Source organism: Tympanuchus pallidicinctus, unplaced genomic scaffold (assembly GCF_026119805.1).
Source record: "Tympanuchus pallidicinctus isolate F22 unplaced genomic scaffold, pur_lepc_1.0 scaffold13, whole genome shotgun sequence".
In the NCBI taxonomy this organism is placed as follows: Eukaryota; Metazoa; Chordata; class Aves; order Galliformes; family Phasianidae; genus Tympanuchus; species Tympanuchus pallidicinctus.
Genome location: NW_026294648.1, coordinates 17,735,151 through 17,760,275, shown reverse-complemented (window position 1 = coordinate 17,760,275; position 25,125 = coordinate 17,735,151). Strand labels below are relative to the sequence as shown.

Here is a 25,125-nt window from a genome sequence, read left to right as displayed (position 1 = left end):
AGCTGGAGGAGAGCAGGGAAAAGCAACCAAATGTTTTGGTGAGGGGAAATGTGCAGAGTGCTGGGACACTGACAGCAGAGCATGGAAAGAGACAAAGAAAAATCTCATCTAGGAATCAATTTCTGTGCCCTGGCAGCAGAGTCATTCCAAAACACCCAACTTCTGCTTTGCACCCACGCAGGAGCTGCAAAATTTTAATTAATTGTTCAGAGAATGAGGGTGGAGTGGTGACATAAAGCCAGCTGGGATGGCAGGATGGCATCAGCACTGCCTGCTTAGCAGCTGTTTGCAATAATGCATCTGCTCAGAGGTCCTCAGGGCCTTAAATACATCACCTCCAGCAACAACCACAGGGCAGAACTCAGAGAATCCATCATTCTTACCCTACGTATTCAGAGCATCCTGCGGCTGCTTCACACTCACTGATCTCCTTTCCTGAGGGGTACAATGGAAGGAAATGGGTTGGGGTGGCATCTCTAGAGCTGTGCCCCTGCCTGCCTTCTGCACATCGGGGGCTTGGGGCAGGGAGCAGAGATTGCAGGGGATCCCACCTGGGAGAGGCTGCAGGGACCCTCTAAGCATCTCCATCCCATCTCGTGCAGAAGGAAAGGATGGGGAGCTGGGGCCAGGACTCCAGACAAGCACCCAGAGACCAGGTGCTCCAAACAAGAACACTGCAGGAGAGTTTGTCAAAAGGAGGAAGTTTGAGACTCCTGTTGACATTATGGGATTGGTTTTACCAGGTGGCAAACGGCTTTGGAGTCCTGCACAAAAACGTCCCCATATCAGGAGGTGCTGCCCCCACAGAACCACCTGCTGCCTCCCCTCCCTGCTGTGCACACAGCAAGGGCACATCTTTGAGCTGCACCTCCATCAGCCCACAGGAATCACAATATGAGAAATAGGAGCAGCATTCAGTGCCTGGCTTAGATGCCCACTTACCTGGGCAGGCTCCCACCGACCCAGACTGCAAAGCCTACCTGGTTACTTTGCCCTTAGACAAAGCCATGCTTCGATTTTCCAGCTTTGTTCCCCGCTGAGACATTGCATTTCTTGTTTATTATATGCAAACTCAGAAGGACAGCAGTCACCCATTGCTGTTTGTTATCGTTCCTCTCACCTCCAGTACCACAGCAGCACACGGATCCTCTGATGTTTACTTCCCAGTGCAATCATCCCCATTCTGTGAGCTGTGTGCCTCTGAAAGATGGGAAAACCCACCCTCAGAAAACACAGCCATACACAGGAAAGCATCTCTCAGCTCTGGAGCTTCTGCTTTACCTTTTCTCTGGAAAATAGCCCCAGAAGCCTGGAGCAGTAAGCTGGGAATGCAGGCTGCTCTTCTCTTCTTGGAAAAGGGCATTGGATAAACATGGTTAAAAATCCATGGATTTTTGGCATTAAGGTTTGGGGATGGCTGCACATTTCTTCAGGTCAGAAAGGTGAATTTATGAGCATTGCCACATCTCAGTGCTGGTAACAGAGACACTCTGTGTGAAGCAAGAGCTGCGTTTATCAGGTGCTACTGCTGAGATACGTCCCATACTTGAAGATGGGCAGATAACCATCTGTGACACAATGCATGTCAGGCCTGTGGCCACAGCGTAGCAAAGGTTGTGCTCCTCCTCACATCTCAGGACAGCCCTGCAACAGCCCACCAGCTGGCTCTGGCTGCCTCTCATCAGAGGCTTTTCTTAGGAAATACCCATCAGAAACCCAAAATTCTGCCTTTCAGAAGAGCAGCCCTTAAAATACAGCTCTCCTTGGAGCAGCACCGGCTGCAATGGGTCTGCTTCAGGTGGCTTATTGCCACACAGCCTTTAAAAGGCCATTATTTTCTCCCCCAGCTCTCCCCCCTAGAGGAGTGGGGTCCCACAGAAAAGCCACATGCAAAGCCAACCAGGGGGAGCACCCCCAGCCCAGGGCCCATTGCTGTGCACCAGTGCTACTCTGCCCTGCTGCAGGTGCCAGCAAGGAGAGCAGTGCTCACTCTGGATGTGGATTCCATCAACACCAAATCGAGTTATGCACTGCTCTTCAATGGAAGCACAGCAACAGATGAACACAGAGCTCCTTCCCACAGGCAGTGTGTGTGTGTGTGGGGGGGGGAGGTAGGGGGTTCACGATGAGATTTAAGTGAACAAACTTGAGTCATGAGAAAGACGAGAACAGATAAACAGATATGCAAAGTAATCCGGTTGAAGTCAGCGGGGGAAATGCTATTAAAAACCTCCCATCCTTTGAGCACTCAGCTGCTCAGAATTTTCTCTTGTTTAAAAGGAAAAACTTAAAGAGGAAAGCCCCAGATAGACAGTGACACAGTTCCGGAGGCTGTTGGCTTGGATCTGAGGTTCAGATAAGGGACCAGCATCGCAGAAATCAATTGGAAATGCTCTTGCAGCAGCTGTTACCCACTTACAGCAATCCCACATTCGGCTGCTAGAGCACACATTTAATCGTCGATCATGGAGGATACGGCGAGGAACTTTTCTGACAGAGAAGCTTGGCCCTTTGTAGTCACATCCTTATTTCATGGGCCCCACCAGTGGGCAACAACTCACTGCATCACACCCTGCTCTCAGTTGCTGCCCCAGTGCTTGCCACACACCGCCCCATGCTCTCCCCATGGCCATAGCCCAGCAATGCTCTATTGCAGCTCATCCCTGCTTGAACACCGCCCGTCTCTCCCTGCCTTGGAAGCCAGGAGATCACAGAATCACAGGATTGGAGGGGTTGGAAGGGAGCTCCAGAGCTCATCGAGTCCAACCCCCTGCCCCTCACTGTAAAGAAGTTCTGCCACCACAGGGACAAATATCACCCCTGGGTGCACCATGAGTCCCCAGCGGGGCACCAACCCTACTTTAACACAGCAAATCACAAAGCGGTGCTGTTTCACGATGAACAACTTCTTGTCAGACCGCTGTTGCAATATCTTTCCAAGAACAAACCGTGGGTTTATTTCTTTTTCCTTATTCTCCATTAAGGACCTTCTGCAATACCCAGGGTTTTGCAATACCCTTTCGGTTCTTCATATTTTCACTGCACTCAGTGCAACAAAGCACAGCCAGCAAGCAGCTCCCTCAGTTGGCGCACCTGCCCAAGTCAAGTTGTGCAAGAAGCAGTGCTCTGACCCAACGGTGCTGCCCTGGGAGCAGGGCTGGAGCTGAGCCCTGAGCCCTCTGCCCCACGTGTGCCATGGAAGGTGCAGGTTTGCTGGGGGGCATTTGCTTCCCAGCAGCACAGCAGCTCTGGATGTGCTTCTGTTCACAAGGCAAAATTTTTTTGGCAAGTGCAGACTGCGAATCTGACTGCAAAACAATCAAAACCGATCTCAGAGACATTGCTCTACTTCTTGAGAATCCGAGTTGACATTCAGAGCTCAGCAGTGGGAACTGCTTTCCTCCATAGATAACTCCCTTATGTACAAAGAAAGCAGCAGTCCTGGGAAAAGAGATTTCCCCCTTACAACAGGGTATTTCAGATTTCACCACCAGCTCCAGCTAAGCACATACACAAGTTATTTATAAATATATACACACACGTACACACACTCATGATGCTGATCGAATTCCTGGAAAACCACATCCCACCTGGGACCTCGCTTTCATCAGGAAGCTATTCCAGTGCTTACTCTCAAGTGAGCTCTTTATTCTATATTTCCTATTCATTTATTTCTATTATTTCCAGTTCCAACCTGAAGCATCACTTCCAGTAACGATCCTCTCTTTATGCTGTTAATTACTGCAGACAGTTGCCTCATTCTCTCCCTTGCTTGGCCATTTCTAAGTCACACTGCAAACCTCTGGCTGCCGGCTTCAGCAAGTTGTGCCCATACCAAGTGCACGGTGTGCTTTCAAATGCCTTCAGCTATTTAATTGCTTGTAAGATCATGGCTCACAGCCTTCGTCCTTTGAGTCAACCCAGTGGCTGGTCTCACCTCTTACAGCACAGGCTGCACTATGAAGCAAAGCCATGGCACAAACAATGGACCTTTTGCAGTGACAGCTCTTGACCCCCTTTAGCATCAAAGCTTCTAAGCCCCATCTTGATAAAGCTGGGTGCTTCCTGCCCATCCATTTAATGACCTTGAGTGGTACCAAGCTAGGAAAGGTGTTCTGCAATGAAGAAAAATTGCATGTCTGCCATTTAAAGTCACTCATGCAATGTTACTGATGCGATGTGACAGCATCCCCAGGTTTGCGTGCCCCAGCTTGGCAGCAGCACCAGAAATACAAAGATGCATTTGTTTCTGTGGGTCTGAACATCGCTGAAGATGCAAAGACTTTGCTGAAAGAGGAAAACTTTCCTGAGGAGGGGATGAAAAATAGCATACCCTGCTTTGATCTGAAGTGCTTTTTGTCCAGCAGATACCAATGGAGGTTTTACTCCTGCAAAACCAAAGTGCCCTGATGTTTTGGTTAAAGACTGCAGGGAGCTTTCAGTTTTTGTTTTGAATTTGCAATATGTGGCACATATAGACAGATGGAAGTGTGCTGCTGTAGTCTGTACTCACTTCTGTGGCTGTTGGTGCAGAAGAACCGGAGCAGCTCTATGGGACCGGGCCACAGAGGGACGCTGTGCTCTGGGATGAACACAGGGCTGCAGCCACTGCCAGCCTCTCAAGAGGTTCAGCTTCTCCAGCCAACTGTCCACACAACCAAGATTTATGGCTGACTTTCCCCCAAAGATCATCCAACATCACAAAAACTGCCCTTTTTTGGGCAATCTGAGCACTGCAAGATGAATCAGCCACGGTTCTGTTTAACTTACATGCCGAGACTGAGGAGGATTGATATTAATGGCTATTTATTCAGACACTTGCACTTAATCGGGGTTACGAAGGAACTGAAAGGTCTGACACCTTCTCAGCTCTTGCTGGGCTCCCAGCACCTGTCCCCATCCACACAGACTGCTCCTGTCCCATCAGCTGTGTCCCAGGTGCCAAATTCAGCTCTATAAGAAGTTTTCATCCTTTTTTTCCCCCTGAGGTTCCTTGGTTCGCCTTGGTTCAAGCAAATACCAAGAGGACTCCAATAGAGAGATGCAGAGCCTGCCTTCCCCTACCAAGCATTTCACACATTCCTGTCCCCTCTTCCAGATAGGAGGAAAGCGAGTGGTAATTAAAGGCTGAGAGCTCTCTGCTTCCCCCCGCAGCCCCCAGTGCCACCCCCAGCACCAGCGATGCCCACACTGGGTTACGTTGATGGGCAGGCAGCACCTCTCCATAACATCTGGGCTGGCAGAAAAAGCCATTTTCCTCTGCAAACCACTGATGTGGCCTTAAAAACCAGAAGCCTGGTAATTCCCTGACTTAACAGATAAGTTACTCCATCCCCCGGACTCTCTCCAGTTCTTTTATCAACTTTGATAGGCAGATCTGCTCAGTGACAACCCCAGAAACCCAACACGAACTTTCTCTGATCTCACGGCCTGCATTACCCTGAGCAGACAAAACCTAAAATCACAAAAGCTGCACAGCAGCCCCATCCCAAATGAAACCCTTCCCCACCTGCTGGCACTCCCTGTTCTCCCCTCTGCTCCAGGCTGCTGCACAGGGGTGGCACAGGGAAGGTCACAGAGAAACCCCGGACACCAAAATGACTGCTGTGGGTTTGGATTGTAAACTCAAATGAGATCTGCAGGTAACCCAAGGGATCCATGCACAGATCAGAAATAAGCTAGGTAAGGATGAGCAAAGGAGAAGCTGCAGAGCAAGACCTGCAGACCAAGTTTACCTTCTTCATCCCAACCACAGCTTCCCTAGCTGTTTACCCCCTGAGCTTTGCCTTTGCCATACAGGACACTATTTATTACTGTGAGCTGGGGATGTTCATGGGAATTGAAACATTGAGTCCTCCCAGGGATGGGCTTGCCTACAGAAATGAGGGCTGCAGGCACCCTGTGGAGGAGCCCTGATTCTGGGGAGGAGGTTGCAATGTTGCAGGTGGCCGAGAGCGCAGCAGGGAATTTCCTGGCTGCACAGCTCTACATCAGCAAAACATTATCTTAATTGATACAAGTTTCTCAGCCTTCCCAACACATTGCATAGCAAGTACAGAGTAGTTCACATCTCAGTCAGCCCCAGCCATGCAATGGACACCCCCAGCACAGCTCTGACCTCCATGGAAAAATCCCTTACCTGTCTCCTTCCTTCCACGTACCTGAGCACCTCCAGATTCAGCTCTGGGGGAGGAAGGTCTCTGCAGCCTTTTGGTCACTCTAGAGAGGCTCCAGATGAGGGGTTCCTCTCCTCCAACCCACAGCTGAGGCAATCAGACACAGCTTCTCTCCCCATTGCAAATCACCTCACTCCACAAGAGCAAACCATACCCACCGTTTCCTGATGAGGGGAAGTGTAGAACCCCATGATTGCTCAGAAGGAGCAGCTGTGTCCAATGGCTGATGTGAAAAACAATGCATTGGGGCTGCTTTTGAGAGGAAAGCCCAGTGACACCTGACGTGGGGCAGATCCAGCCACAGATCCATCCACGACTGCACTGTTTGTGCAGCCATTTGTCCACAGTTGGCTTTAGGATCTCCCCCCTCTCTGTGCTCACAGGTGGCTGCGTGCTGCCAGGTTAAACCTGCCTGCTCATAATTACATCACCAGCATCAAAATATTAAGTCAGATCACAAAGAAATCATGACAATGAGGGACAACGGCCAATTTTTCAACGTTTCAACAAGCTGAGCCTTAAATAGGCCTAAATATCTCCCTTAGGACAGTGAGGCTTCCCATGTATATTTCTGGGCTTTGCAGTGAGTTTGACACCAGTGCAATTATGCTGTTCTCTTGGTTAACTAAGCTTCTTTTGCCCATCTGTGCAGTCTCTGTAGGAAACAATTCACTAATGCCTGTCATCTGTCCAAATAAAACACATCCACTAAGATGGGAATTGCACGGAGGAGCACACAATCATTTCCTCCTCTCATTCTTCCAGGCAAGAACAACACTGTAAATAGCCCTTCAGATCTTTTGTTAGAAGCATAATAAATGTTTATTTCTGTCAACCAACTTTCCCCCGCCACGGCTGAGGACGAGCAAAGCGGATTTCTGGTGAGCAATGAGAGCAGGGCCAGGAATTCCTTTTGCTCCTTTCTCAGCTTCCCGTAGGAAAGCAGCTCTGCCTGATGGCCGTAGGCACAGGGATCGGGATGGGGACAAATCCTGGCAGAGCTGCTGGTGGCTCAGGACTCCAGGTCAATCAATGTGCGTTTGGTGGGACGTTTCCCTTAGAGAAATACGTGAGATGCCTCTGTTGAATGGGACAGATGTGGCTTTCCCTTTCTGGCAGGAGGGACGGGGTCACCAGATGTGTCCACGTGTTTATGGCAAAGAGGATTTCTTCCTTCTGATCCCATGGGATTGTCCTGTGCCTTGCAGGCTGTCTGCCTTCTTTAGAGCGTTTTTTGGAAGGGAAATGTTAATGCTTGCATAGGAAACCTCAGGGCACATTTTTAGATCTAATTCAATTAAAACTCGACAAGACCTGAGCAAATTTTCCATTTCCTGGAGCTGGAAACAGGAATGTCATTCTGCTGAGCTCACCTACCTGCATCGTGCTTCCAGTGAAGAACTGAATTGCCAGTTCCAACGAATCGTCACTCCTACTCAATGATCATTTCCCATTCCAGTAGATGAGACTCAACAAAACTCAATTTTCTCAAAAAAAGAAAGGAAGAAAGAAAGGAAAACAAACCCCAAACGTCAGAAAGCAAAGCCAACCAGCCAAAGAGAAAACAAAGAGAAAAAAATCTCAACCTCAGACCATCACGGCCCTGGAAAACGCCCAACGCCAAGCCGACAAACACAGTTGCAAATATTGTTTCTCCTACAGTAGCTTTGATGTGACCTCTCCATTGCCTCGAGGGAAAAATAGCAATTGGAGTCATACTCAGGAAAAGCATCGCAAGAGTTTGTGGAGGAACTGTTTCCCAAAGGAAATCTGGAGGAGCAGCAGGGTGTCCTGCAGGCACTGAGGGGGAGCAGAGACACTTTTTGGGAAATCAGTGCTGATCCTTTGCCAGAACTGCAGTCACTTCATAGGGCGGGAGGGAGAAGTGTGTGTGTGCTGCACACTGAGCAGCAGACGCAGTGCTGCACCGGATCTCTCTCTATAAGCACAGCAATGCTATTTTTTTCACACTCGGAAGAAACAAGTTAATGCAAAACATCACCAAACATGGCTGGAAATAGAGCTGCTTTGCCTCGCAGGGGAAAGGACCCGGAGGCTGTGGGCACACAAAGCCGTTCCTTTTAGTGCACTATGATGGGGTGCCAGGATGCCTGAGACGAAGCAGGGACTGCACAGACCCACTGCTCCCAGTGGTATGGCTAAATCCCAGTTCATATCTCCCTGGAGCGTTGGGTGAATGGAAGTTCTGTGGCCATTACTGCTTCCAAGAGGAGCTCACACTGCCCTGGTCTGCTGCTAGAAGTAACGACAACTCGACAACTTTCAGCTCGAAAGGCAAATGGGATCCTGGGCTCCATCAGGAGAGGGGTGGTCAGCAGGGACAGGGAGGTGATCGTCCCTCTCTACTCGGCTCTTGTGAGGCCCCATCTGGAGTCCTGTGTCCAGGTGTGGAGCCCTCAGGACAAGAAAGACATTGAGATCTTGGAAAGGGTCCAGAGGAGGGCGACTGAGATGAGCAGGGGGCTGGAGCACCTCCCCTATGAGGACAGGCTGAGGGAGTTGGGCTTGTTCAGCCTGGAGAAGAGAAGCTGCGGGGTGACCTCATTGCAGCCTATCAATACCTGAAGGGAACCTACAGCCAGGAGGGGAGTCAACTCTTCAGAAGGGCTGACAACAGCAGGACGAGGGGAAATGGATCCAAGTTGAAGGAGGGAAGATTTAGGTTGGATGTTAGGGGGAAGTTCTTCATAAGGAGAGTAGTTAGGGCCTGGAACGGGCTGCCCAGGGAGGTTGTGGATGCCCCGTCCTTGGCCGTGTTCAAGGCCAGGTTGGACGGGGTCCTGGGCAACCTGATCTGAATGTGGATGTTTGGTGGCCCTGCTGGGCAGGGGGTTGGAACTGCATGATCCTTGAGGTCCCTTCCAACCCGGGTGATTCTGTGATTCTGTGACAACGTGGAAGGGACAGAGGGTGCTGCTCCAGAGCTCAGCACCATTCCTCCTGAGACTGCAGAAGTGAGCTCAGCCTCTGTGTTGCCGCACATCTGGGGGATGTGGATGTGGTTTGTCTGCCTTTGTCACATGCTTCACACTGGGTGAGGAACTCAGGTGTAAGGAACAAAGGGTTTCAACGCCAGCTGGACAGCCCTTGGTGTTCTGCAGAAAGCAAACCCAACAGCCTGCAAAACAACGAGCTCTCAATGCCTCCCCTGATTTGATCTCTATGGGAAATGGAATGTCAGAACCATCTGAGATGAAACTGAAAGTCTCAAAAGACTTTTCATTGAGCTGTTTATGAAATGCAGAAGAGAGGAGGAAAGTAAATCTTGGCGTATCTCGGCCTGACGTTGAGACTCCCTTAATCAGGGATAACATCTTGCAGATGGTGATGGCTTTGGCTCTCATTTTCCTGGAAAATCTGGTGAAAAATCACCATGGATTCCTCCTGTTTGTCCCACACATCCCATCCCAGAGAACAAAGCCAAAACCCTTCACCCATTTTATGACACAAGTTGGACTGGATGACTGAATCTGCAAATCCTTCAGTATGTGAGTACAAAATGCCACCAAGAAAGTTAGAAGTAAGGAGAAAACACAGAATAAATGATAACTGAAGTAAGTGAAGGCGAGTAACAAGGGGATGCTTATCAGAAAGACATCTGCAGGATGGGTTGAAAAGGACCATGATGCTCATCCAGTTCCAACCCCCTGCTGTGTGCAGGTCACCAACCAGCAGCCCAGGCTGCCCAGAGCCACATCAGCCTTGCCTTGAATGCCTGCAGGGATGGGGCATCACAGCCTCCTTGGGCAACCTGTTCCACTGTGTCAGCACTCTCAAGATCTCCCAGATTGGGCCTTGGAGGAGGGAGAAAACTCATTACAAGGAGACATTAAAATGGAATTGAGACAAAGCACTGGACAAATAACTGCAGCAAATAACTCTGCTCTGTTTCTCTGGGCCCCACATAGCAGTGAGTGTGCAGAAAACCACATGATGAACGGGAAGAAATGGGTGTGAGTGCTGGGAGGAGTTTGCACAGAGCATAGAGCAGAGCCCAGGGCTGTGATCCCAGCACTGCAGGGCTGCTGCATCTTCACTTGGAAAAGGCATCAGCTGAGAACATGCAGCTTCAAGCAGGAGATTCCCAAAGCTGCAGGGATGAAGGGGAATCTCCTCTCCTGCTGCTTGTGCCCTGGGGGAGGCATTTCCCAATGCTCTGCTCTTGTTTCAGAATTAGAAATGCTGGTTAGGCAGAAAGGAAGGAAGCAAGTAAGCCAAAACCAAGTGAGATTTGCATTAACCTTCATGCATCTCAGTTCTTCCTCCACTTCCGTGCTTCACCACCATTTTTGTCCATTTGACCTCCTATCTTGATCCATTCAATTCCTTAGGCAGAAGAGACGAGGCCATAAATCTTTTCACTGTTCCCCCATAGAGAAACCTGTCCTATCAGCTGTGCAAAAAGGAGCCATTAATTCATTTGAGACACGTGCAGCCCTAGAACTTACTGCAAAAATGGAGAACAGAGGCAAGGAAGCAGAGAAAACAACCATTCCTTATCCTCCATGTTTTCCTTTACCCAGGCACAGACATAATGCTGCTCCTCAGGGTGTGTTTGGGTTGAGGTGTGCACATCCCATGGGGGCAAGGAAGATGTATGGAGAATGGAGGTGTTGGCATGACCTGAGGAAGGGTTAACCACCAAAGAACAGAAATTTGGACTCATTTCACAGAACGGAGCTGCAGCGTTATTGGAAACAAAAACTGCTTTCCAACAGCTTCCTCAAAATCTTCAAGAATGTTGGGAAAAAACCTCAGCAACACCCGAGCAATGCAGGAGCTGTTATTCCACCGGATTGCCTCAAAAATGAACTCTGCATGGAATGAAGAGGAAGAAACCAGGAATGGGTATGGGATGGGCAGAACCCCCAGGGGGGGCATCACGAAGAAGGGGAGAGGGTCAGCAGTGAGAGAGGAGAAGGAGCAGGCAGCAGAACAGAGCTGGAAGTGCTTTGGTTCAAAAAGCAAAGAGGAGAACTTTGGGCAGAGAAATTGATGCTTTCTTACCTCCTGTTGAATTCTAATGAAATCTAATTGTATTCCAGACTCCAAGGGAAAAAAAAAAAAAAGAAAGAAAGGAGAAGAACAGCATTAACCAATGTACAGAGCTGGCCAAGCACTCAAACAAGGGTTCAGCACAAAGCAAACAGGGTATGGAAAAGCATGGGAAATCATCGTGCTGGCATGCAGGTCGGTGCAAGGCAGCCTCCTGGGGCTTCTTTGGGGTGCAGGAGGGGACACTGAGTGGATCCAGGGGGTGTGAGGTGAGTGGGGCTGCAGGTTGGGGGAGGCACTGCGGTGCTGGGAGGAGCGGAGGGGTTTGCTTTTCTTTCAAGCAACGGGCAGAGGTTGTGAACAGGGAGGGTGCTGGGGAAGTGTGTGACTCACTGCAGGATTCGTGGTCTCACAGCTGAAAATTCTGTTCTGTCACCCTGACAAGCAAAATGCTCACATGTAATGGGGATGGTTGCTGCAAAGAGTAACAACCCCTGCAGCACAATGAACTCGTTCTTATCGAAACCAAACACAAAATCAAACAAAATTCAAAGCACAATACTGGGCTTGCATGGCACAAGGCAGCACAGCCTTCATCAGCGCCTTTAATTCCCCACTTTGATGCAGGAGCTCTGAGCGTGAGCCTGGTGTTTGGGAGCAATGCTGTGTGCTCATAGGATCATTCCAGTTGGAAAAGCCCCCTCAGACCCCCAGCCCACATCTCTCAGTGCCACATCCCTGCTGTTCCGGAGCACCTCCAGGTGCCCCCCCTCCCTGGGCAGGCTGTGTTGGTGCATCACCAGCTCTTTCAGAGAAGGAATTGTAGTGGGATTTGCTATTATCTGCGGTGTCTGAGGGAAACCTCTCTCCTCCCCCTCCACACCGAGCCCTGTGACAGGACTCACCCACATCAATACGCTCTGCTCAACCCGTGTCACCCCCAGAGAACAACAGGTGGAGGCCGATGTCAGCGTCACCGCATCACACCCAGGTAACCCCAGCAACACCAACACAAACACACACCGGGATGCCGGTCAGGCTGGCTGCTGTGCTGCACCAGCTACATTGCAGTGCTCACAAGAAACTCATATTCACAGCCAGCGTGTGGAAGCTCACACACCGTGAGCCCACGCTCCCCCGTAATGCGCTCCAGCTGTGGCCGTGTGTTTGAGGAAGCGTCTGGGACTCCTCTGCCACACGGGGCATCAGTTTTTCCAGACGGCTGAAAGTGCTGAGGCTCCTCATACTGCCGTGATTCAGGCGACGTCTCTTGTGAAATCACCCTGGGATGGTGCCTGGCAAGGCAAACCCCGCTCTGACGTGGTGCGAGCACGGCGATATCTATAAAAGCCAGGGAGTGAGCCAAGGGAACGGCACACTGCTGAGGATCACACACAGCACACAGTGATGGGGAAAGCCAGCACGGGCTGCTTTGTTCAGCAAATGTAAGTATTTTGGCTTTTAAATGGAGTGGAAGTGGAGTGGAGCCCACGGCAGTCAGGGCGGTCGGTGGTGCTTTGGGTGTTCTCCTCCTCTGTGTGTTCTCAGGCACGATTCCAAGAGGAGTTTTGGAACAAGTCTTTGCCTGAGAGCAGTGGATATTTTTTACGTGCCTCGCAGGTTACAGCGACATAGAAAGGACAGAACAAGGACTGTGGAAGTCACTGTTCACTGGAATTTGTGAAGCACCTCAGGAGGACAATTTCGGCATGGAGAAAAAACCACCATGGATGGAGATGTGCCATGGGCCGAGGCTTTGTCTGAAACAGTGCAAACAGAACCTACCCAAACAGCACTGCCCCCAAACAGCACTGGGTGATGTGGGACAGAACCATGAGGAGCTGTTGGAGAGCCCTGAGCTCACAGCTGGCAGGGTTTGGGCAGCAGTGTGCCAGCGATGTCACCTGGCTCTGCTCCATTTACTGGAGCAGTGCATCCTGGCAGCACTTGGAGCAAGCACTGGGAGCTCTCCCAGCCCCAGGACTGCCTGATTTCTGCCGGGTTCTTCAGTTAGAAGGAGAAGCATTCCCACCCACAGCCAGCTGCTGAGAGATAAACACCCCAATGCCCAAGGCAAGGGAGGAAACGGAACCTCGTTCTGCTGCATTCTGGGTGGGAGCTGAAAGCACCAAATCGCAGCACGTAAGGAGCAGACAGAGGCAACCACAAGGGCCCCATCTTCCAGGGCAGGAGGGATACCTTGGGCACATCTCAGATGGACAGTGGGAAGGCATCACCCTTTAGGAAACCGCAACTCTTTTCCAAAGCCCATTTCAACCCTATGTGGAACGCAGCATTATGTAAAGCTTTCAGGAAGAGGAGATGTGAAAAACACTCCTGAGCATCTGGTCTGGCTGCTTCTGAGCACAGCCCCCGGCTGCACCGGCTGCTCAGCATCCCTGGGCAGCACCCATCATTGGGAGGGGCCGTGGCTCATCACCGGATCCCAGGGTGAAGGACAGAACCCAGTGCTCAGGAGCTCAGTGTTGAAATGCTTCACCTGGCCGTGATGAAGATCTGCTGTAAATCCAGTCTGGGGGTCACTTTCCTTCAAACTCACATGGGAAAAAAAAAAAAAAAAAGATGGAGGAAATTCCTGAATGGACAGACAGATCGAAGCAGCCTGGTTTGATGACAAGCCTTCCTTCTGGTTCAGTTTATTTTCCAGTTAATGTTTATCTCCACATTCTCCAGAGGAGATGTAAAACCCCAGGTCAAGGAGCTGCACACTTCCCACACTTCATTGAACCGCCCAAACCAGTTCTGATTTGTTTGCTGCCTTCCTTCTGGGAACCACGGCCTTGAATTCAGCCTAAGACCTCTGGCCAAACACACTGATCTCCTGCACGCAGCAGCCAGGTCGCAGGGACTTTTCATCACGCAAGAATTTATGGTCAAAAAAGCATCCTTAACGTACCTGATGATCTTAGAGGTCTTTCCCAACCTTAATGATTCCAGCAGCCAGCCCAACAAGGAGGAACTTCCTTGAGTAACAGAACAAAGCAGAGCTCAGCTACATGTAACACAGTTTGGTTTTCCTCCACCACTAGCCAGAAGGACAAGCTTCCACACTGCAGGCTAGGAGGGCTTGTTCCAACAGCAGATCCTCATTCCAGCAATGCTTTTTATCCAAGTGGTCAAACCAACGCTCAGTGACCAACCCTCCTCTTCACCTTCCATCAGCAGTGAGGCAATGCCACATCTTGGCAGGTTAGTGGACTGTAAAGGACTGAGCTGGCAGAGACCCTTGTGTCAATGGAAAGAGCCCTGAACTACAGAGAAATGTTGCTTTTGACAGAAAACACAGATTTTTTTTCTAGTTAAATGTGGAAAACGAGGGTAAGATGAACCGATCCCAATTCAGCCCCAGTACAGCTGAGTTTTTCCTACCTCTTCAGCAAAGGATTCCCCCAGGTTGGCTCAGGTACATAAAAGAAGAGAAAAGGTGCTCATGGATCTTGGATGAGTCAACCTGGATGAGCAACTGAGCCTCAACAAGCAACAGGAATCCCATCCTTACAGATGCTGGCTCGTGTAGTGCCTTTCTCAGGAATTGCACAGAATTATCACTTTGGCATTGTCTCATGCAAACAAAAATCAGGCAGGAACCACAGCAGCCACCCAGTCCTGCTGAGTAACTGCAGGAAAAGCCTTGCATGCAGTACAAGCCCCAGGGCGCTCCTGCCAGGGGGAGCAGCAATGCCATTTCCTTCGTCTGTGCTCTTAATTGACATCAGGGCAGTTTGACAAATGAGCATCTCTTCTAATCCAGGCTGTGCAATGCTGACTCCTTCCACTCTGAATCACATTTTAGCTTTCTTTCATCACCTTCAATCCACATCAAACACTGCCAGCAGTCGATACCTTTCTCAAACTGCTGGCCTCACAAATGGTTACAGCATTCTTGCTCATGTGTTACAGCAGACTTCATAAGCTAACTCAATAAGCGTGAGCTCTGCTCCTTATTCTGCAGATCCTCCTCTGATACATCATTCCTACAATTTCTGATAATTAGCCTCTCATTTTTCCACCCCTCTAGGCATGACTTAATTGTAGCTCTTCCTAGCCTGCACTGCCTGGCTTACTCCTTTGTATGATGCCTCATAAACAATGTTGGAAGTCTTAACAAAATCCAAGATGAATATATCTTGAATTTCATATAGATACACAAATAGAAGACTCTTGCTGACTGCTTTCTCCCCCCAGGCTCTATCACCCTGCTAGAGGAAGGAGCTCAGCCAACTCAGTATGATTCACCTGTGAGAAATCCCCCTTGTGTTTCCTTGTCTCCACTCCATCACTCAGATGACGTTTGGTTACTTCAGCAGTTTGCTGGGAAGGAGCCCCTCTTGTTGCTCCCTCAGGGCAGGGCCTGCTTCTCTTCTCCAAGTATTCTGGAGCTTTTCCCATTTGTCTTTAAGCACTTCTCAGTGATAACCATGAATATCTCTGAAATTGCTTCATCCAGTTTCAAAGGCAATGAACTTCACTGCCAGCCTGTTGGCTCACTATGGCAAGCTAGAAAAAAATACAACAACTTGCATAATGGAAGTAGCACTATTCTGACCTTGGTTTCCCAGTATTTGCCTGGAGTCATTACAGTTCCTTGCATTAATTACGAGAAGATGCTAGGATCCCCTGGGTTTGCAGGCCATTTCTTTCATAATTGATGCACTTTGAGGATTTCACGTACTGAATGACTGCAATTCTGGGTAACAACCAACGCCACAGCAGTGCTGCAGTGAGCACGGAGTCTGTACAAGCACGTGACATTTGTCTGGAATGTATCCCACCAGTCTTACACGTAACCACCTTCTTTATATGCATTCCAGGTGTTCTTCCCTAGCTGGCATTTCCAGGGAGAGAGACCACATGAAGGATTTCAGAAGATACCTGGTGCTTAAGTACATCCAGTACCTCGTCCTGTCATCTTCCAACGCCATCAGCACCCTGCTGGGTGTGCTGGGCAGTGGGTACGTGATGCTCATCCTGCAGTCCTCCAGAGTTTCCTCCAAATCCACTGCAGTTTTCATCTCCAGCCTAGCAAAAGCAGACCTCCTCATTTCTGTGAGTGCTGTTGCTGAGCTGTTCCTGTGGACCTCCAGCGTTGCTGTCCCACGCACAGCATTCACACCAGCACTGCTGCAGAACCTCCTGGTGGCCAACACACACATCAGCGCCCTGCTGCTCAGCTGCGTGGCCATGGAGGCATACCTCATCACCTTCTTCCCCACGGAGTCCCGCAGCCTGCGGACAGTGAGAAATGCCAGGCTGACCTCCAGGGCCATCTGGCTGCTGGTTGCTGCCGAGTGCATCCTGCTGCAGGTTGATGATGTCCTGAAGGCCAGCAGCACTTCTCCATCCTGCAGCCCCGCTGTCTGGTTGCTCCCCCTCTCCAGCGGGGCTGCAGCCCTCCTCAGAGCCCTCAGCTACCTCCTGGGCATCCTTCTCAGGATTGTCAATGTCTACATCTACTACAAAATATTCTTCAGCGTGTCCAACAGATCTGCAACGAGAACAAAGTAGTGGTCAATACCAGGCAGAAGACCCTCCAACACAAATGGTTTGAAAGCCTTCCAACAACCAGGAAGCCAGGGCTTGTGTTTTGAAGCACAAATCTGTCCTGTTTCATGATGCTGTTGGCTTGGTGATGAGGATCGTGGGGACCTGATGAGACCTGGAACCCATAGGTTGTCCTATGGAGTAACACTGTCCCACAGTGGGTGTTCTCAGTCTGGAGTCTGTTTGCTCTGCAGGTAAAACAAATGACATTTCATGAAGGACAGTGAGAAGTGAAGTAATCAAAATATATTTATATAAAAAAATAATGCTTAGAGGCTTACTCAGGGATTCATTGAGCCCAGAGCTGTATAATTGGATACTAAATCTGTTATTTATGTCCTGCAATCTCCAACTCAGGGTAAGCATGGGGCTCAGCAGTAGGATCAGGAGACAAGGGGAGTTTGAGAGAGGAAACTACCTTGGTGTGTTCTGCAATCTGTGTTCATTCACAGTCCTTGCTACCTCCCCAGATCTCTGCTTCCACATCAGAAACCAAGCAGAGGTGATGCCGATGGCGTGGCTGGGTCTAAGCAATGAAAGCACCAAGCTCTTACCTCAGCTGCTACAATCCTTTACAACAATCCAATCCTTTGGCTGCAGTGATAGACTTAAAAAAAACAAATAAACAAACAATGGATATAGTTATGATAAAAAGAAAATCACAGAGGCATCAGCCAAGTGCCATTACAACCAATACTAGTGGTGTCAGAGGCACTGCATGCAGGGATGAGGACAACAGAGGGCCAGAAGCACACAGGGGGCTCATGGCAAAACAGGGCAGCCCCAAACCACATTGCTTGCTGAGCTTTGCTGCGATGCCATCAGTTCGGATGTTGCCTAACAAAGCTGATCCCTTCCGCAGGGAGGAGGTAATAACCTGCTGTACTGTGGTGTGCCCTAGTTTTGGGAGCTTAAAGAGAAACGAAACCTAAAGTGCTGTAATCAATAAACCTTTGTTAAAGCAAACACGTTGTTAGAAATGTGCATTCTTTCTGAGGATCCTCCATCGCTGTGCTTTCAGCTCCTCCCTCAGCCCATGCCCCACTGCAAGCAGATCAGAGCTTTGCTACAAAAGGCCCACAGAACTTTAAGTCCCAAACCCTCCACCTGGCAGCAGCGTTATGAGCCTGATTTTTGTGACAGGTGCTTTGCCCTCAGACCAACCATCTTTTCCTTAAGAAAGTGGTGAAAACAACTACTGAGCACAACGGGGCTTAGACAGCACCCAAAAGCAGGCAGCAGCAAAACGCAGCAGGAATTTACTTACAGCTGGAAGCTGGGCTCTTAAGACCAAACTACGTGTGCAACTTCTTTTGCTCTTGCCCAGGAGACACAGAGCTGTAGCAGCACTATTCCTGCAGCAGCTGTAGAGCAGCACGGCTTTCCTTCCAGGAAACCACACTGCCTGCTTTGCTTTCCCACCAGCTCAGTTCTGTGGCTCTTGGAGTCCACGTGCTTCATTTCTTGCTTTATCTTAAAGGCTTTAAGCCTGGATATAATTATTAATAAAATGATTACCATGGGTTCATCCTCTGGGTGTCTACACAGTGTCTGAGAAACTCAGTGCCAGTCGTGGCAGCATTTCAATGAAACCCAAAAGGCTGCAGCAACAAAAAAACAAGGAAGCAGCACAAGAGGATATTGTTGCCTTCTGGAGATGGAGACTTCATAATTGTGCTGAGACGCCAGCAAGTCCATGCTGCTCAAAGGCTGCCCTGGGCATCCGCTGCTGTCTGCTGTGGCAGGGACAGGTTGGCACCTGGTAGCCTTAGAAAACAGAACTAAATGGAAATACATGTGGGTGCTGGTGGCAGTGGGGTCTTCGGCTCAGTACAGGGCACTTAGTGCTCCTGAACACAGTGAGATTCAGGGCTGCCCACCACTGGCATCCCTTGCTGCATTTCAGACCCTCTGCTGGACTGCACACTGCTCAGTATTCCAATCTTCTCATAGATTTTGTTACACCATCATTTTGTAATGGGAAATTTGGACAGCAACCCTTCGGGGACAGGATGCTTCCCATGCCTCTTCCTTTTGCATGTGAGGCACCTGGCTGTGAGCTTAGCCCTACGCCTCACACAGTGCACCTCCCCCTGCACAGCACAGCCTGCTTGTCCCAAGAATTGACATTCTGACATTCAGAAACACCAAGGATACACGTGCTTTGGAAAAGCAAAGCGTTGAACAAGACCTTCCTCCAAAGAGTGGGCAGAGAGCTGAGGATCTCAGCACAGTTCTCCTCCCTCCCGAGTTACTCATTCCCACGCTGTGAATGATCCAGCGACTGTCAGCATGGATGTTAGGCGATGCTAACGCTGCTGCTCTTCCCTGCAGGATCAAAGGGCTCAGCGGTGGCTTCTGTCACAGCTCCAGCATGACTGAGCACGGTCTGTACCCCAGAATATCACCTTGGGTGCTCCTTCAGGGAGGCTTTTGGTCGCTGAGCAGTTACTCCTGGACACTTGTCTGAAAATAAGCATAACTCCAGGTTATCTCTGCCAGAGCCAAAGCGATGCCGCCCTGCTGCCTGCTCTTGTGCACTTTAGCAAGCAATGAACTCTTCTGTGATGTTTCCTGTCTGAGATCTGAGCATATACACACAGCAACAAGTCATCCCATGGCTCCGAAATCTCCTTGCGCTATCCGCTAATGACACATTTCCCTGAAAGGCAAATTAATCTCTCAAAGAGGCTCCAAGAGATGAAATACAAACCAAAGTACAATGCAAAAGCCGAGGGACCATCATCCCTCTGCAGAAGTAACCACAGCCCCATAAGAGCTGCTGCTGCCGGCGCTCTGATTGCGATGGCTCTGCCCTGATGGGTTTGCAGGAAGAGCCACCATCACAGCCCGTGGGCTTTTCTGAAGTCAGAGAATTGATCAGCTCTCATTTCAGCGCCTGCAGGACACGCTGGGAGCAGAGCATTCACCTCCTCTCTCCGACATGAGTTGAAGAACAGACATCCTGTGTTAGACTATAAACTCACCACGGGAGAAAAAGGGCTAAGAAATTCAGCATGATTTTTATTAGGGAGCATTTAGACTACATTTGACTTCTTGCGAGGCAAATGGAGACGCTGAGAAAAAAAAAATAAAATCAAAGGACAGAGAGATGCTGCCACAGATGTGCATCTCCTGCCCTACATTCGCACAGCAGAGGGTAAATCCACACCGCTGCAGCCCCCATCTCCTCCGCCGCTGATCACCTCCTCGAGCACAGAGGAAACAAACCTTACACAGGATGATAGAACTGATAATATAAAGTGTTTCCTTTCCCCTGTCAGCAGAGAGCCCCCAGGGGGCTCAGCAATCCCAGGGCCTTACACAGGGTCAGCACAGTTTGGCAGCTTGGGGAGAGGAGCCCCTTTTCTTAGTATGGAAGGCTATTTTCCTGCACTCCCACAGATACTGGGCTGAAGCAGAGGGGGATGCTCCACAGGAAAGCTCTGTCCCTGGGGCAGCACCTTAAGCCCCAGAGCAAATCAGCAGGAACTGCATTTGGGAATCATCAGGCAGCTCTCTGGTTGATGACAGCTGCCGCACTGCCTGTGTTTGCATCCTGACATGAGATTTCAAAACCATTGCAGGAAAGGGGATTTCTCCACGGCCTTGCCAATATATGTGGGTTTTTTTGGTTTGTTTTTCTTTTGTGCTTGAAGGGTGACTCTCTTCATGGTGTGGGCTTTTCACTCACAGGGCTGTGGCCACGAGGTCAGGCTGATCTTTGCACCAGCTCTGTGTTTGTCAAGAGCTCAGGGCTATTTCTGCAGTGAAATCAGCACACGCAGCCTTGTGTTCATTGGCACTGCAGTCGCCATAGAATCACAGAATGGTTTGAGTTAGAAAGGACATTTAAGGGCCATCTGGTCCCATTCCTTACAACCAACAGGGACCCCCCCCCAGCTCCATCAGGTGCTCAGAGCTCCTCCAGCCTGAGCTCAGGTGTCTCCACCTGTGTGGGACAATGTGTGCCCCTGCCTCACCGCCCTATGGAAGGGTGGTAGGGACAAAGGGCAGAACACAGCCCAGCACCTTGCTGGCAGCTGCAGGCAAGCACTGACACAGCCACCAGAACTTCCATTTGCATTTGGTGTGCTTTGGCACCAAATACTCGAAGCCAGCACCTTGGCACCCAACCTAGAATCCTCCCACAGCTCTAAAAAGAATTAGCATTGCAGTGCTTTTAAGGGTTTTCCAAGCACTCATTTTCGAGCACTTGCCAAGCAGCAAAGCACACATCAGCCCCACGATAGGGTAGAGTTGTGAAATCCCTGGGGAGCCCATCGCTGTCTGCAGCTGAAGCTGGGAGGCCTGGAGCCAGCAGTAGATAAGCAACTCCAGCATACAGCTCCAAGAGAGCAAGGGAGGATCCAGCAGGGCAGGGAGCACAGCTGCACTGAGGAGCACGGGACAGCAGCTGACAGATGTGGGCAATTTGGGGCTCTAAGTACAGGCTGAGTGGGAACTGCATTACTGTGATCACACAGTGCCAAGCAGCAAGTCAGAATGAAAGGAAATTTGGAATAGATACAGAATGGTGCACAGAGGGAGATTTCCAGGTCGTGGGAAGGGCTGAAACAGCACTGCTAAAATACACTGCCACAGATAAGGAGAGTGTATTCCTCACTTAGTAATTATAGCAGCAGCTCAGCCTCTCTCATGCCTTCACCCTTGCAAAGGAAGTTTTGCTGGCAGTCTGAGGAGCCATTTCTGAGAGGGAGTCAGACAGGGAAGTGCTGCACCACACAGAGGTCATCCATCAGAGATCTGATTTCTCAAGCACTGATGACACAAGTGAAGGACTTGAATTCAGGCCTCGCATGACCCACAGCATCGAATCAAACCCAAAGGCTTTTGCTCCCTGTAGTAAATTATGTTGCCAGGAAACGTGGAATTATCTTGGCACATTTTGACACCAGTGCTTAAAAACCTCTAGAAAATGATCGCTTATCTTCCTTGTAATGGATGCTGGCTCAATTTCCTTTAATTCACAGAATTCCTCCCAAATCACATTAAAAATAGCCTGATGGTGTTAGCAGTGAGAGCCCACCGTGCCTACCTCTGCCTGTCCTGCGCTGTGCATCTCTTCAAGTGCTGCTCCTCTCAGTATCTGGCGCTCTCTGCTGGAAAAGCAAAGCTTGGGACAGAGGGGAGAAAACAGCCCTGTTTTGCCGCTGTGCACCCACAGCCTGGAGCTGTGCACGTTACAGCTCTGCCAAACAAACCCCACCAGGGCTGAATGCCCACCTCTGTGCCCCATGGAGGTTCTGCTGAAATCATCTGTGGCAGTGCTGCAAAGCCAAGGCAGTGGAACAGATCTGTCCCACTTGTTCTGTAGCAAGTAAATGTTGGTACTCATGAAAGATGCAATTAAGTCTAACATCGTGATTCTTCCTTAAACTTCAGTCCAAACAGGGATACAATGCTATAATGCAATATAAACTCAGCAAGGAGAGCAGAGTAACAAAAGTCCAAGGTTATGGTGAGCGAGGGTGTGCTCAATGTGGGCACAAAAACAAAGGAAAAAAAAAAAGCTACTTACCCTTAGAAGGCCTCACATATGCAGGGATCTCCAGCAAAATATCCTCACTGCCACTGCCAACCCTTAAATGAGGGCTGGGAAGGGGTGGATGCACCTGAGCTGACCCTGCCTTCTCACCAGGTGCTCCATCACTGCTTCCGGCCTTGACTTAGCATTTCTGCTTCTTGGATTTGCATTCTGATTTTTACTTCCAATTCCCTGATAAGAAAAGCAGAAGTAGGGAAGCACTGCACCCATCTGGGTTGCACACTGACCAGTCCTGGCCGTGCCCAAAGCACTCTGCTGCTGCTCCAGGGCTTTGCGCAGCTCTGAGAACCCACAGCTGTCACATCCCACACACTGAGGGCTTCTCTGCAATGCCAGGATGAACTGCCTGCCCTGTGCTCAGCTGGGGGGCGCCTGGTCTGCCTGGTGGTAAGAAATCACTGGGACAAGTGAGCATGGCACAGCGGTGGCTGTGGTGGAAGCAGTGGGGATGTGTGTACCCAAAACCCCCACCTAAATGCAGGGCAGGGAAAGCCCTCCCAGGTAGCACTGGGATGGAAAGAACCAAATGCTTCTCCCCAAACCCTGCAAGCAGTAAAGCACTGCTACTCATTGCATTTAAACCCAGCAGCACCATGGCAAGAACCACACAGGGAACAGAGGAGGGGCACAGCAGCACTGAAAACTTCTGGAGAAGCAAGGTGTTTTTTTTTAGTAAAGCCATGAAAAATGTGCTTTTTGGAAGAGCTGCGTTACATACATCTCCATAATGCAGCAGTGTTTGGTGAGAGCATTGCAAAAGCAGAAGAGGGTCAGTTTGTACCCTGCAAAGGGCTCCTAACTGCAACAGGTTGTTCCTTCTGGATGCTCCTGAGGGGCAGCAGGAAGGCTCTGCTTGGCAATAGCTGTGCCTGACAGCAGCAGCCAGGCACTGAGGGCATCACTATGAGGGATGGTGGGGTGACACAGCCCCCAGGTGTCACTGCTTGTTGGCTGGGGGCTGCCTGCACGCCTCCCGAGGGAGGGGAGGTTGGGATGAGCCACCTACTGAGCGGCTTAGAGCTTGGAAAGTGTGAATACGTCTGGAAATGAGAAACAGAAGTTGCATCCTTAAAAAAATAAAAATAAAAATCACAGACACACAAAAACGACCCCAGACTTCGCAGCTGCCGACAGCTCTGAGTGAACACAGCCGGGGACAGAGTGCCCTCTGCTGCTGCGCTTCGTGGGGCTCAGCTCGGCGCCATAGGAAACACAGAGCTTCAGTGGGGAGAAAGGAAGGAAAGCCTCCCTTTGCCTTGCCCCAGAGTAATACCTCCTGTTTCACGTGGGTCGCTCCCAAAGTAATGCCTCCTGCTTACTGCCATGGAAGCTGGTCATACAGAGAGCTTTATGACACTTTTTTTATAGGCAGAGGATATCCTTGGCTATGAAACACTGACTTCCAACGCGGTCACTGCCATCAGCTCTGCATTTTCACCAGCAATGAGCAAAGGCTTGCATAGCATGCACGTGCAGATCTGCACCGGCAGAGGTGACCACCGTTCCATGGCTGCTGTGGTGGTGTCATTGCCAGGGAGACGATGCCCACGTCACCCACCTTTCATTGGCCCCAGCAGATGGAAGTTTGAATGCACCAAACCCGGGCTGTGCAGTGGGAGTGCTTGGACAGTCCAACCAGGACAGGCAAGACTCTTTACCTGAGTTGTTACGTGACCTTAATCACTTTGGTGCAGGATTAGCAGCTGCAGCAGAGGCTGCATGGTATTTAGGGAAGGAAGGACAGCCAGCCATCACACCTCCCTCCACCCTACTTTTCAGACCCTCTTTCTCCAGGCATTTCTCAGTCAGACAGCCAGAATCTCTGCTTAATGCCTCGCTCCACTTCTACCTTCCCTGACCATAAAGCCAACGCCAGGGGCCCTCTGCTGGGCAGCGCTATTTCCTCAGACCACGGTGCTCATTGACGGCTGACATCTGCCACAGCCACACACCCAGGATTTACAGCACCCAACACCACAGATGTGACGGACTGCACAGCTCAATTCTTACTTTATTTCCTCTCCTAAAATCAGGCCGGACAGACAGCCAGACCAGAAGCATCTGTTTCTCTTTTCGATGTCAGCAGCGCCAATAAGAAGCATCTGCAATGTTTTGATTTCACACACACATTGTTTTTGGCTTTCCCTCGAGGATGGAGCTCAGTGTGGCTGTGACCCAGCGCCGGGCACAAAGCACTCTGTTTGCAGGGCCGTGGGGAAGTGCCTGCGTTGCAGGAGGCACAATTCACCCCATGCAGCTCCTGCAGGGTGAGGGCTGGGTGCTGCACCCCACTGCCATCCATCGCACCCCAGCTGGGATGCGCCACACACAGCAGTAAGCTCACACTCGTTGCCACAGTGGGGAGCCAGCATCCTTCACAAGAGCTGCCTGCCTGCCTGTCCTGCAGCTTCTTTTTCTTTTCTTTCTTTCTTGAAGGAGAAGAAGAGGAATATCTGACAGCTTTGGCAGGGCAGCAGGGCTGGCTTGCCTTCTTTTCCCAAAGAACATTGTTAACGAGACAAGCTGTGGCCCTGAGAATGCAGAAAACATGCATTTTTCTTGTAAACACAGCAGCACAGTGGTTAGCTGGAATTCACCCCAGAGCAGAGAGCAAGCCTCGGGTTCAGAGGTCATGCTATAAGCAAATACTTCAGTGCAGTTTACATTTTCAGACCTGCAAACATGCAGCAACAAATTAGATTTTCCTGTGTCTACTGAAGCAAAGCACAGATGCGGCCCTGGCAGACCCCAGCCCTGGGATTGGGACCTCTGGTGCTGCCCCACAGACCCCACCCAGCCCAC

The 25,125-nt window shown here is 50.2% G+C and overlaps 1 protein-coding gene and 1 long non-coding RNA gene across 4 annotated transcripts; one reads left to right on the top strand and one right to left on the bottom strand.

The window, feature by feature from the left end:
• Nucleotides 1-12,220: 12,220 nt before the first annotated feature.
• LOC128075903 (lysophosphatidic acid receptor 4-like) lies at nucleotides 12,221-17,690 on the top strand. Its single transcript, XM_052673085.1, has 2 exons — nucleotides 12,221-12,637; nucleotides 16,025-17,690. The coding sequence occupies exons 1-2, from the start codon at nucleotides 12,600-12,602 to the stop codon at nucleotides 16,716-16,718; spliced, it is 732 nt and encodes a 243-aa protein (XP_052529045.1). The 5' UTR covers nucleotides 12,221-12,599; the 3' UTR covers nucleotides 16,719-17,690.
• LOC128075909 (uncharacterized) lies at nucleotides 13,228-22,282 on the bottom strand. Of its 3 annotated transcripts, none has more exons than XR_008204146.1 (3): nucleotides 22,002-22,282; nucleotides 21,814-21,877; nucleotides 13,228-19,220 (listed from the first exon to the last, which is right to left on the bottom strand). It is a non-coding gene; the product is annotated as an uncharacterized LOC128075909 (long non-coding RNA). The 3 variants fall into 3 exon arrangements; XR_008204145.1 differs by having other exon boundaries at nucleotides 21,814-21,874; XR_008204144.1 differs by lacking the exon at nucleotides 22,002-22,282 and having other exon boundaries at nucleotides 21,814-21,987.
• Between the last annotated feature and the right edge of the window lie 2,843 nt (nucleotides 22,283-25,125).